General features: G+C 40.6%; 1 protein-coding gene across 17 annotated transcripts in view; it reads left to right on the top strand.

Annotated features, from left to right (window-relative positions):
* slit2 (slit homolog 2 (Drosophila)) overlaps positions 1 to 12,500 on the top strand; it is an 88,993-nt gene that overhangs the window by 65,840 nt on the left and 10,653 nt on the right. For 8 of the 17 annotated variants that reach the window (XM_035999930.1, XM_035999926.1, XM_035999922.1 and 5 more), the window contains 16 exons: positions 1 to 62; positions 220 to 294; positions 567 to 710; positions 1,026 to 1,169; positions 1,350 to 1,516; positions 1,668 to 1,800; positions 3,235 to 3,303; positions 3,626 to 3,697; positions 4,068 to 4,139; positions 4,814 to 4,885; positions 6,427 to 6,590; positions 7,022 to 7,054; positions 7,766 to 7,890; positions 8,058 to 8,155; positions 10,729 to 10,868; positions 11,722 to 11,745. The exon at positions 1 to 62 is cut by the window's left edge and continues 89 nt beyond it. In XM_035999930.1, coding sequence (XP_035855823.1) covers positions 1 to 62; positions 220 to 294; positions 567 to 710; positions 1,026 to 1,169; positions 1,350 to 1,516; positions 1,668 to 1,800; positions 3,235 to 3,303; positions 3,626 to 3,697; positions 4,068 to 4,139; positions 4,814 to 4,885; positions 6,427 to 6,590; positions 7,022 to 7,054; positions 7,766 to 7,890; positions 8,058 to 8,155; positions 10,729 to 10,868; positions 11,722 to 11,745 — 1,594 coding nt within the window. The remainder of the gene's footprint in view (positions 63 to 219; positions 295 to 566; positions 711 to 1,025; positions 1,170 to 1,349; positions 1,517 to 1,667; positions 1,801 to 3,234; positions 3,304 to 3,625; positions 3,698 to 4,067; positions 4,140 to 4,813; positions 4,886 to 6,426; positions 6,591 to 7,021; positions 7,055 to 7,765; positions 7,891 to 8,057; positions 8,156 to 10,728; positions 10,869 to 11,721; positions 11,746 to 12,500) is intronic. The other 9 variants (XM_031285710.2, XM_035999935.1, XM_035999934.1 and 6 more) reach the window with 4 other exon arrangements.

Below are 12,500 nucleotides of genomic sequence, written 5' to 3'. Positions count from 1 at the left end.
GACTGCTCCAACCAAAAACTTACCAAAATACCAGATCACATCCCTCAGTACACCGCCGAACTGTGAGTCACGCTGTATTTTTCTACTACAAAGTATATCTGTGTGTGGTACAAAGGAAACCTTGCTTGGGCCTTGATCTTCTCGTCCTCCTCAGTCTCCGTCTCTTCTGTTCTTCTCTCTCTTTGTCTCTGACCACTTCTTCTCTTCTCTGTTCTATAGGCGTCTGAACAACAATGAATTCACTGTGCTTGAGGCGACAGGGATCTTCAAAAAGTTGCCTCAGCTGAGGAAGATGTGAGTCAGATGTTGTAAACGTAACGGGAACAAAGAGTCACATGTACTTGTCAGGAAGTCATAATCAGGTCACATAGAGATAGCTATGATTGTACTCATGTTGACACAGAAATGTGTATTTCTCTTTATATACCTTACCCACTTCTACACCCACTTACACTACTATTCCCTCTTTCTGTTTTTGTCCCCCTCTTGCTCTCTCTACATATTTCTTCTCTCTTGTTTTCACTCTTTTCTTTTGTACTGCCTTCTTACCTTTCTTGCTCCTGCAGTAACCTGAGCAATAACCGTATCACTGACATAGAGGAGGGGACATTTGAAGGAGCCTCAGGGGTCAATGAGTTGATTCTGACCTCCAACAGACTGGAGAACATACACCACCGCATGCTGAAGGGACTCAGTGGCCTCCGCACACTGTGGGTACTACACACACACACACACACACACACACACACACACACACACACACACAGTTACTTAATTGCATAATCAATCCATTATCCCATAAAATATGCATGTAATATTCAAATATGCTCTTGCATACTGTGACAATGTCCACACAAACATTTAAAACATGTCAGCATGCATAAGTTACAGGTTTATATAATCATGAATATATCTATTTTATTATTATATTGTTTTTTTCTGTAAATTATACAGCATACATTGAATTTTGTGTGTGTGTGTGTGTGTGTGTGTGTGTGTGTGTGTGTGTGTGTGTGTGTGAGCAGTATGCTGAGGAGTAACCGTATCAGCTGTGTGAGTAACAGCAGCTTCGTGGGGTTGAGCTCAGTCCGTCTCCTGTCGCTCTACGACAACCAGATCACCTCAATGAACCCCGGAGCCTTCGACACACTGCACTCCCTGTCCACACTGTGAGTAAACACACTCTGACACAAACATTACAAATGCAAATGTACAAAAACATGCACACATGCACACATACACACATACACACACACACGCACACACACACACACACACACACACACACACACACACGCACACACACGCACACACACAATAAAACATCCAACTCCTTTCTTCTTCTCTAGCAACCTTCTGGCCAATCCCTTCAACTGTAACTGTCACCTGGCTTGGCTCGGTGATTGGCTGAGAAGGAAACACATCGTCACTGGTAACCCTCGCTGCCAGAGTCCTTATTTCTTGAAGGAGATCCCCATCCAGGATGTAGCTGTCCAGGACTTTGCCTGTGAAGATGGTAAGACGGAGCAGATTTACACTTTACACATGAGGCTCTACAACATCTGCAGCCCAGACAAATGTTTTTTTTTTTTAATTTTTCATCACCACTTTTCTATCATCCTTCCTCCCCTCTGCACCATTTCATCCATCTATCTATCGCTCATCAGGTAACGACGAGAACAGCTGCTCTCCAGTGCTGAGGTGTCCAGCAGCGTGTTCCTGTCTGGACACTGTGGTGCGCTGCAGCAACAAGGGCCTCACCACACTGCCCAAAGGCCTGCCCAAAGAGACCACTGAACTGTGAGTGAGAGACACAACACATCATTGAGTACAATCAAACTGCTTTAACAATCACAAGTGTCCCATCTTTTACATGGCATCTTTTTACTGAACTTCACACAAGACATGTTGTCATTGCCCTGTGAAAACCATGTATTTCCAAAGCTTTTCACGAGTTCCTAAAAACAAGTCTGTTTTCAGCTTCATGACAATCAAATGCGGTTTCAAATGGTTTATGTAGCTTAAGAACTATGAGAAGTTTTTCTCAACTCAAATAAACAAAGTAAAAAAAGTTAATTCTTCAGTAATTTGAAAAATCTTACTAAATTTGCAGATTACATGATTTTATTTGGACAGAGGTCATTAGCATTTAAGTAGATAATGCAGTACCAGGTAGATTCAAAGCCAATCCACATTGGCAGCATTTTTTAAAGGATTTTTAACTTCCATTACTTGTCCGTCTAATATCATCACAACAGATTTGTGTCCAATTTAACAAATTAAACAATTCACGTCAAGTCCCTCCACGTTTTTTTTTTAATGTGGTGATGTTAGTGAAGTGTATTCTCCATAGGCAGCGGTTCAAATCACACAAATATTCCACTGCCTTTATGTTGTGAACCTCTTAACTATATCTTTGAATTAATTTTTCCAGACTCACTTTGGGCTTGTATAGCTACAATAGGCAGGGATACATATTTTTTCCCAGCCTGGTGAAGACAGCTAGTCCACCTGCAGTCAAGCCATAATGGAGGTTGGAGCTGGTGTTTATTGCAAAGATGAATGGATCAGTAGCACTTAAGTCAGGATAAGACCAAAGTTTACATGGAGTTGCTGCCATTGTAGCATCAATGTTGTCAGTTCCAGAAAACCTCAAACTTGGGACATTTTCTCATTTGAATCTTTTTGTTTGTACGGACCGAAGCTGTACTCGGTCAGAAGACATGTGAAACATTAGCACACAAGCTCATAGAGACACAAGTACACATACTGAAGGCTGACAGAGGATTTTATTCCAGAAACTTATCTCAACACAAATACAAAGTCCTTGATGATCAGACAATTATAGCCCTAAATAAATTAAACATCAGACACCAGGCTTGGTGATATTATTTCACTAATTCACCTTTGGGGAATCTGCGTTTTCCAAACAACAAAGACTTAATTAATATGCTGGATTAATAGCACATTGTCACAGAGTGAAGGAGATATGATCTCAGTCGTGCAGGGTGGTTATACTGTATTAGGATGCCTGTGAGATATTAAACTCCACTGTTTATTATGGCTGCAGCAGTAATGACTGTTCACACCGCTGGAGATGAGGAATTTCCTACATGGCTAAATAACTTTATTTTCTCTCACTCCCCTCTCTCTCTCTCTCTCTCTCTCTCTCTCTCTCTCTCTTTCTCTATCTCTCTCTCTCTCTCTCTCTCTTTCTCTATCTCTGTCTCTTAGGTATTTGGATGGTAACCACTTCACTCAGGTTCCTGTGGAGCTCTCCAATTACAAACACTTAACACTCATGTAAGTCTCATCCACATGGCCTCAGCAGACACACATACACTCACATCACAAAGCTAAAGTTTTGCTCAATCAAACACACTTTTAATGTGGATCGTGACTTGGCGTGTGTCCCCTACACTCTGCTTTTAAAGACCAAAACTAACTACCAGAGTTCTGTGTTGTATCACTTTTGATGTGAACTAGTTTGGTCCTGATGTGGGCGTGACAACCTGAGCACAGTAGAGTACTGACTATGTACTGCATGTAGTTTGTGTGTGTATATGCATGTGTTGACAGTGCTGCCTGTGTATGTTTTATGTATCTGTTATTGTTTCCTTTTCAGTGATTTGAGTAACAACCAGATCAGCACGTTGTCCAACCACAGCCTCAGTAACATGTCCGAGCTGCTTACCCTGTGAGTCTGGCTTTACATCAGTCCCTTTTGCAATGCGTGTGTGTGTGTGTGTGTGTGTGTGTGTGTGTGTGTGTGTGTGTGTGTGTGTGTGTGTGTGTGTGTGTGTGTGTGTGTGTGTGTGTGTGTGTGTGTGTGTGTGTGTGTGTGTGTGTATATGTGTGGTGTGTGTGTGTGTGTGTGTGTGTGTGTGTGTGTGTGTGTGTGTGTGTGTGTGTGTGTGTGTGTGTGTGTGTGTGTGTGTGTTTGCTCTACTGCTTTGCTCAGTGGTATAAACAGGATTGTGCTCTGAAATGTCTTTCTGCATTTGAAGCTATCTTGAAAAAAAGTCTGCATTTGTGTCCATGCCAACAAGTGTATTCTGTGTGTAAAGAATCCTGAGCTACAACCGCCTGCGGTGCATACCAGTGAGGGCGTTCGATGGACTCAAGTCTCTCCGTTTGCTGTGAGTACCTGTCACGACACATGCAAGGCGGTAGATAGTGTAAAAACGTTTTAAGTTCCACTGGTGCTACAGAAGCGATGCAGACTTTTAAAGTGCTCATATTATGCTAATTTTCACGTTCATAATTGTATTTATAGGTTATATCAGAATAGGTTTACATGGTTTAATTTTTTAAAAACACCATAATTTTGTTGTACTACACATTGCTGCAGCTCCTCTTTTCACCCTGTGTGTTGAGCTCTCCGTTTTAGCTACAGAGTGAGGCATCACACTTCCATCTTTGTTGGGAGTCGCACATCCGCAGTAGCTAGGTAAGCACTACGAGTCACCCAGAAGCAGAGTATGAGGGCGTGCCATGCTAGCAGCTAGCCTAGGCGAGCATTATAACGTGTATGACGCACGTTCGTCATGGAAGTAAAGGCTGGACTACAATAGAGCTGTTTGGAGCAGTTTGTGAACAGTGTTTTCTGTCTGAGATGGTAAGTGCTTTTGGGGTGGGCTTTGGACTTTTTCACTTTGTAAACCTATTACATGCACAAAAAAGATATATAACACAATAAAGGAAAGGGAAAAAGCCAAAAAGCATAATATGAGCACTTTAACACATCCAGACTCTTTTTAACATTTCTGTGCCCTTTTTTCTCTTTCTTCCTCTTTCTCTCGCTCTTTCTTAGGTCTCTCCATGGTAACGACATATCACTAATACCAGAGGGAGCCTTCAAAGACCTGTCATCGCTCTCCCACCTGTGAGTAACATAAAAACACACACATCTCAGTTAACATATTTCTCTAGGATTGAAGTGTCTATCTTTTCACCTTATAGAATTGCAAAATAAGGAAAAAACATTATCATGACAAAGAGCCCTTTCCCGTCGCTCAAAAGGAAAATGTCTGTTGAGGGAGGCTTCTCTGTGAATGTATCCGAACAACAAACCCATATACAGCTATCTCCTTTCCCCTTTTCTCCTCCTTTTTCTATAGTATTCTATATTTACTATTGAAGGGTGGCATATATATGATCTACTTTCCTTCTTTGAGCAATGCTCCTTTGTTTGTACGACAAAACTGGATTTGTATTTACCTCCCTTGCTAAATAATGGATTTTTGGGCAATCTGCTTAATGTATTTACTGCAAAAATGTCCGGGAGCACTCCTGTGCAGAAATTCAATGCACTGTGGTAACCAATAACAGAAAATTAACATTACAGACTAAAGAAGTATTACTTTTCTCTCTCTTCAGTTTACCAACATTTTCTTGTAGCATGGTATCTCAAAACTATGCACTCTGTAGAGAGAGTACAGGGGATATATTGGCTGCACACAAGTGAAGGATGATGCTAATAACTTGCAGGTGGGAATGCCCCCGAGGCACTTATGAGGATCAGCACCATGGATAGCGATTGTGACAGGCTGCTGATTTTTCGAGTTATATACCATTGCAGACCACTAGTCTAGTATTATCTCTACCCACAACAAAACTACAAGCCTGGGAATGGCTCTAACTTCTTTGTTAAACACTATAACAGGTCAGTCAGATCTGGGGGGGGTTTCGGAGCTCTCAAATAATCCAAGCAGCAATGATGATTCTGCAGGGAGTAGTATCCCCCCAAAATAAACACATACATGAACTTAGATAATGTATAACTGTACAGTTAAGTTAAATCACAACACAAAAACTGATGAGGCAAAGATTAGGCTGGAGATGGTTAAGGGAAACTATAGCAACAGAACGTGGCATGAGAATATACAGCAGAGTAATAGTCTGGTTATGAAGGCAGTGCAGGACAGCTGCATGAATATGATTGGTTACTGATCAGATAGTAGCCAAGTAACTGATGAATGTCATGAAATTCATTGTGGAGCATGAATAAAGCAGATGATGCTAATGAGTTTATGCAAGCACGACTTCAGTGCTCTGTCTGGATTAATGCAGTGCTCATTAAGTTACCTTAAAAAATGTCTTTCGACTGACGAACATCAGGAAAAACTTTATGTGCAGTTTATAGGAAGTGTTTTAGGTTTGAGAAATATGACCTACCTGCATGAGATAGATGCTCCAGATCATCTCCATTACAGTCTCAGTTATGTATGAAAGAAATATACAACGGTTCACACTTAATTTGACTGTGATATACAACTCAGTCTGTAAATATCTAGACAGTGACACATTTCCTTTTGTTTTGGCTCCATATTCCAGCACGTCAGATCTGAAATGAAGTGCTGAGTTTTTCTTCTGTTATTAGGACTGAACATTGTTCTCATTCTCCTCTCTCTTTCTGGCTGGCAGGGCTCTGGGTGCCAACCCTCTGTACTGTGACTGCCACATGCAGTGGTTGTCAGACTGGGTGAAGAGCGGCTACAAGGAGCCTGGCATCGCCCGCTGTGCCGGGCCCGGTGACATGACGGACAAACTGCTGCTCACCACGCCTTCCAAGAAGTTTACCTGCACAGGTAAACACACACTGTCACAGGAATACATGCACATGCCAGCAGATATAGAGTACATCAATTCACACTTTTATTATTGTATTTTGAGTGTATAAATGCTCTTTATTAGGTGTCCAAAAACTAAAGCATGCACACATACTTTGTAGACAAGCATACCATTATTATGCAGTGCCATCAAATACACACACTTGATGAGGACTCCTAGAGGAGACCGTGAGATGCCATTTACAAATTGTACACTGGGCAGCAATGAATTGTTAATTTTTAAATGTATATAATAACTCTAAAACCCAGAAATTTGCAGTGAGCATGATTGTGGCTGTAATCATCATACTGCAAAATGCTAATGACTGTTAACCTTTAAACCTTACTATATCACATTAACTAACTACTAACATTAACATTTTTAACCTAATCTAACTGACGCACTGTAGAAGTCCCGGGGCCTTGTGGTTTTCTGGTGCCAGGTAAAGTAGCCAATCATATCCCAGTACTTCCTCCTCAGTTTCTCCTTCCCAAGCTCCTCATGCTTTGAGCCCTTCACCGAACTGAACCGCTCTGCTTCCCATTCAGCCCTCATGTTCTGACCAGTATTGTGTGTCCCAACTGTTAGAACTTAATGTTCTGTCATGAAATTTGGGAGTAAGCGTGTCCTCTGTACATGTCATGGCCCTGCAAAGAAAATGTTCTTATACATAACTCAGTAATATGTCTGTAACTCCTGCTTATTACTTCTATACAATTTTTTATTATTTTCTTGTGCACGTTTTTAAGTGTTTACCTTATATTAAAGTACAGGTAAGGTTGTTGTTTTTCCTTTTTCCATACAAATTAACATATTTTTTTCGTATATGGACAATATTTTATTATCACTATTTCCAAATTCAAAGTGAAATGTCAAAAATACATACCAGCCAGTGGGAAAAACCACCATCTTTTTTTCTGCAGCGCAAAAAGTTGACTTGAGTTGATGCAAGGTTTATGCAGGTCCCTGATAATGTAGAGCTGTCTGAGCGTATGTCAACCTATGTATTCTGACTCGTCTTACTCCCCTAAATGTAGTACATTATATTAAGCTTATCGTCTCTCTCTGGTTTGTATGTTTGCGTGTGTGTGTGTGTGTGTGTGTGTGTGTGTGTGTGTGTGTGTGTGTGTGTGTGTGTGTTTGCACCACACAGGTCCAGTTGATATGAGTGTCCAGGCTAAGTGTGAGCCCTGTCTATCCAACCCCTGCAAGAACGATGGCACCTGCTCTAATGACCCAGTGCACTACTACCGCTGTACCTGCCCCTATGGATTTAAGGTACACATACTGTGGGAGGCCAAAAGCATTATATTCACTTGCTCAAGAGTCTCTCCTAATCACAAGGGGATAAGATAATCCTATCGCTAAGAAAAATACTGCAATTATAAGAAGATGTTGTTCTTTGGAAGCACTAAATGTATGTGTGTGTTTGTGTTTGCATGTAGGGACAGAACTGTGAGGAGCCCATTCATGCCTGTATCAGTAACCCGTGCCAGAATGGCGGCACTTGCCACCTGAAGGAAGGAGAAGGGAGCAACTTTTGGTGAGAGACTATTAAAAAAAAAGTGGTTTCTAAAGTCTGAAAAAATAACCTTGATGATATCATTAAATTATTATAAATTAATATATAATATATTATTATTATAAATATTATAATCTTTAACTTAACTTTATTTACATAGCATCTTTCAAAACACAGTTACAAAGTCCTTTACAATAAAAACAGAACCCATTTCAAAGTATAAAATGAAATAGACGCCTAAAATACATGAATAGGAAAAGTAAAATAATTAAAAACAAAAGACAATCATTTACTAGGTGAGGAGAGTCTTAGAAAAGACACTATTGAGTTGTATTATGGGAATCCTAGGATCCACCCTTTTTGTAGCTTTACCCCTGTTTAGGCCTCAAGAGTCGGAATATCTCGGGCTCTGTTGCATTGGGTTTGACCTTTTTTTTCTTAAATCTGTCTCTTGTGAGATCTCGAACTTAATGGAAGAACTTAGGAGCAGCTGGACTGGCTGAATATGTGAAGAAGGTTCGGGAGACTTTGATGATCTACACAGAAGCATAATGAATTCTCAGTACAGTTTAACCACAATTTGTCTTTCTGAAAGTGTATGTAAACTCATGCTGGACAAGATTTAGAGATTACCAAACAAACCCCTTCTTCACTCATCTGTGCATGTGTGAAGATGCTATTACAAGTCACGTTGTAGTGTTTTGATGTGAGCGATACTACTGCAGTTTCTGTGTGTATGAATGTTAGGTGTGTGTGTGTATGAGTTATGTGTTAACTTCCTCCCCTCACCTTGGCGGGATGGGAGTTCTTGAGGCAGCACTGCCTTATTTAGCAGTTGTTATGTCTCCCGTCATCTGTGGAGACATGGTGTTGAACTACTACTCTACTGCCTGAGACAGGTTATGACCTACTCCTGTTATGTTGGACACTGACCTGGGGTACCGCTGTATTAACTTACACAGCATGAGAGCTGGAAATTCAACCATAGCTGGAGTGCTCCTTTAACATTTTAATTGCCAGGAGGGTAGCTCTCTGAATTACTCTCAGCCAAATTGTCTTATTTTAAGTGGTACGACTAGGGAGCTGTAAAGTCAGACATTTTCACATTCTACACATAATAGTTTTAAACAAATACCATGATTAAACCAGTTATTAAAACCACCTCTGTGGAAGTGATGACAAAAGTGAAAGCTCCCAAAATGTCTGTTTTGTCCATTGCAGTGTAAAAATTTACTATATGGTAAGCAGATTTAAGTAGTGCCAGGAATTAGCTCACCTTTGTTCCTCCTTCTAAATTACTGATTTGCCAATATGGTTAAACAGGAAACATTTGGTGTTTGCAGCATCCTCAGCTCTTAACAATAAGGTTGGTGAGTAAATTGTTATCATAACTGACCAGAATGATGGACACAGCTACAAAAACATAAGATCCAGGCCATAAACTCTGGAATATGTTTTGTGTTCACCTACATATAAAAATAGAAACATCAAAGCACACATCTACAGAGCTTCTTTAAAAACACAGAGATGTGGTAAGCACCAGACATCAGTTACCAGACACTAGATACCAATAAACCAGTGAACCAGTGATTATTGAGAACACATAGACACAGCATGTGATCTGTGGACATTGCGCAGATAATTCCATCAATGATACTGATGCACCACTAATGGAAGGTGGGGATGAGTGTACAGGAGTTAAAGGGCTCAGGGGACCAGTTGTGTCCTCAGTCTGTCTCTAAACTGGACAGCTCCGCTGTGAGAATCACCTTCTCTTCATTAGTATTAACAGGAGGGGAGCTGACGCCTGTCTGCACACTCCAAGCAGATTTGAACAGCCCACACAGACAATAAAACCAGCCCAAGATCATACCTACTCCTCTCTCTCCTTCCTTGCCCTCTCTCTGTCTTCTCTGTTACTTTTTCATATCAGTCTTCAACTACATGTCTGTATTTCCATCTTTGCATGCTTTCTCTTCCTTCTCCATCGTCGGGGGTGGAAAATGTATCGTGAAGAGCTGTCATTGACTATATAATGAGATATTAATCCACCCGAGTGTGTGCCGCATGAGAGCTCTTTATTAGACCCATAATATACCATTCTGTGTGTGTGTGTGTGTGTGTGTGTGTGTGTGTGTGTGTGTGTGTGTGTGTGTGTGTGTGTGTGTGTGTGTGTGTGTGTGTGTGTGTGTGTTTTAATATACCTGAGTAGTAGTTACAGAGTTGAGGCATGCTCACGTTAACAGAATAATGACTCTCAACTGGGGATTCAGTATGTAGATGGAGCAGATACTATTGAGCTGCACGCATGGATAGTGTGTGTGTGTGTGTGTGTGTGTGTGTGTGTGTGTGTGTGTGTGTGTGTGTGTGTGTGTGTGTGTGTGTGTGTGTGTGTGTGTGTGTCATCTAGAGTTTTCTAAGAATTCTGTTGACAGTAATCTGCATGCAGCCCTACATGTGTTTATCCTTTGATACTGTGCTTACAGATGTGTGTGTGTGTGTGTGTGTGTGTGTGTGTGTGTGTGTGTGTGTGTGTGTGTGTGTGTGTGTGTGTGTGTGTGTGTGTGTGTGTGTGTGTGTGTGTTTTATCTCAGGTGTGTGTGTCCAGAGGGCTTTGAAGGCGACGGATGTGAGATCAACATCGATGACTGCGAGGACAACGACTGTGAGAACAACTCCACCTGCGTCGATGGAATTAACAACTACACATGCATGTGCTCACTAGAATACACAGGTAATATTCTCCATTCTGTGTTCCCAGTTCAAATTAGTTATTGTCAATATTACCAAACACAGAAACACAAAACTCTCCAGGATAATCTGTAACAATCCTGTGGGTTTATGTTATGAACACCAATTTTATTTATTCCAACTTTGTTTCTGATAAATCATGTTTGTCTGTCATTATGGCATGGCAGGTGGCTCATAATACAACAATACCCATGAGCTCGGCCGCTGTTGCCATGGAGAAGAATTTCTCAGAAATTAAACCAAATTGATTTGAGCTGCAGCTGGTGTTTTCACCTCAATCTTAAGCTTTCTCAGACCATTCAAGGCACACAAATAATCTTTAACTCTGAGATTGGATGTCTCTTGCTAAAATTCACCTTGGGAGTTGTTGGAGTTCACTTCTATTTTGAATTTTTTTATGTACACAAGCTTGTACCTTTTAACAAAGAACCAAATATTTTCTAACATAGTCATTCATCTTTGAGTTTAATGCCGATCTAAGTTGTAGAAGTGCTCCAACTGTGAGTCACGAACAGTAACATTGTGTAAATAATAAATAAATGGGACTTTTACTTCTCTAATTACCCCACTTTACAACTGTATTGTGTCCACTGAAATGTACTAAACATACACAGATAAAGAAGGCCTTTTTACACTAATAAACTGCAGACATGTCATATTGTTCTAACTAACACTGGTCTGTTAGTACTTGTTTGTCTGCTTTTGCAATGTGCTAATCATCTCTGACTGCTAACCTTTGTGGCGGTCTTCTCTCTCTCTCTTTCTATGTCTCGCTGTCCTTTGTCTTTTTTCATGTCTCGCTCTGCTTTCTATCTGTCTGTTTTTTGTGGTTGCAGCTGCTACCAATGAGGTGGAGAGAGGTTAGTTTGTTCTTCTCTCTGTCCTTCCTGTCCCGCTCTCCTTCCTTCCTTCCTTTCTTCCTTCCTTCCTTCTTTATCCATGCTCCCCAGAAATGTTGGTCTCACAGAATTAACATATTGTATGCAGCCACGCTCCATCTTAGAAGTGCATGTCCTTGATGTTCAAACAGACTGCTGAATTTGTCCTCTCGGATATCTGGGGTTATTCTGCTTGCTGCTTTATGCATACATGTTGCTACTTAAGTCAAAGTAAACCGTCTCATAATATTCCAGGTGATCATTTTGACATTACAGCCAAAGGATGGGTATATTCTTTGTTTTTGTTATTGTAGAAAATGTCCATAAAAATGTGTTATTTTATCTTTCAATACTTTCCAATTGTCCTTGCCTGTCTGGCACTCAGCTCTAAGACCATTTGTTCCTCCAGAAGACATCAATCTTTAAGAACAGATCACAAATATTCACTTTCATTTTTTGAAGGGCTCAACGATATACAATACAAATAGCTGGGCACTGTAGTTTTTATCAAACTTTACTCAGACAGGAGTTTGGTCCTCTAGTAGTTCCCCACGTGCTTTATAGTGGCCCACTGCTCCTAATGATTTGGATTGGTTAAATGCAGAGGTCAAATTTCACTATGCTCTGCTGTGAACAATTGTATATGTGACATTAAAGAATTTTTTTTCTAAGTATCTTTGGCAGCAGGACGGTGTGCTTTTGTCCCACAACAAGGAATGAAAGTTGAGATGACTTGT

Source organism: Sander lucioperca, chromosome 4 (assembly GCF_008315115.2).
Source record: "Sander lucioperca isolate FBNREF2018 chromosome 4, SLUC_FBN_1.2, whole genome shotgun sequence".
Taxonomy (NCBI): domain Eukaryota; kingdom Metazoa; phylum Chordata; class Actinopteri; order Perciformes; family Percidae; genus Sander; species Sander lucioperca.
The sequence above is the reverse complement of the archived record's forward strand: the minus strand, read 5'-3'. Positions and strand labels throughout refer to the sequence as shown.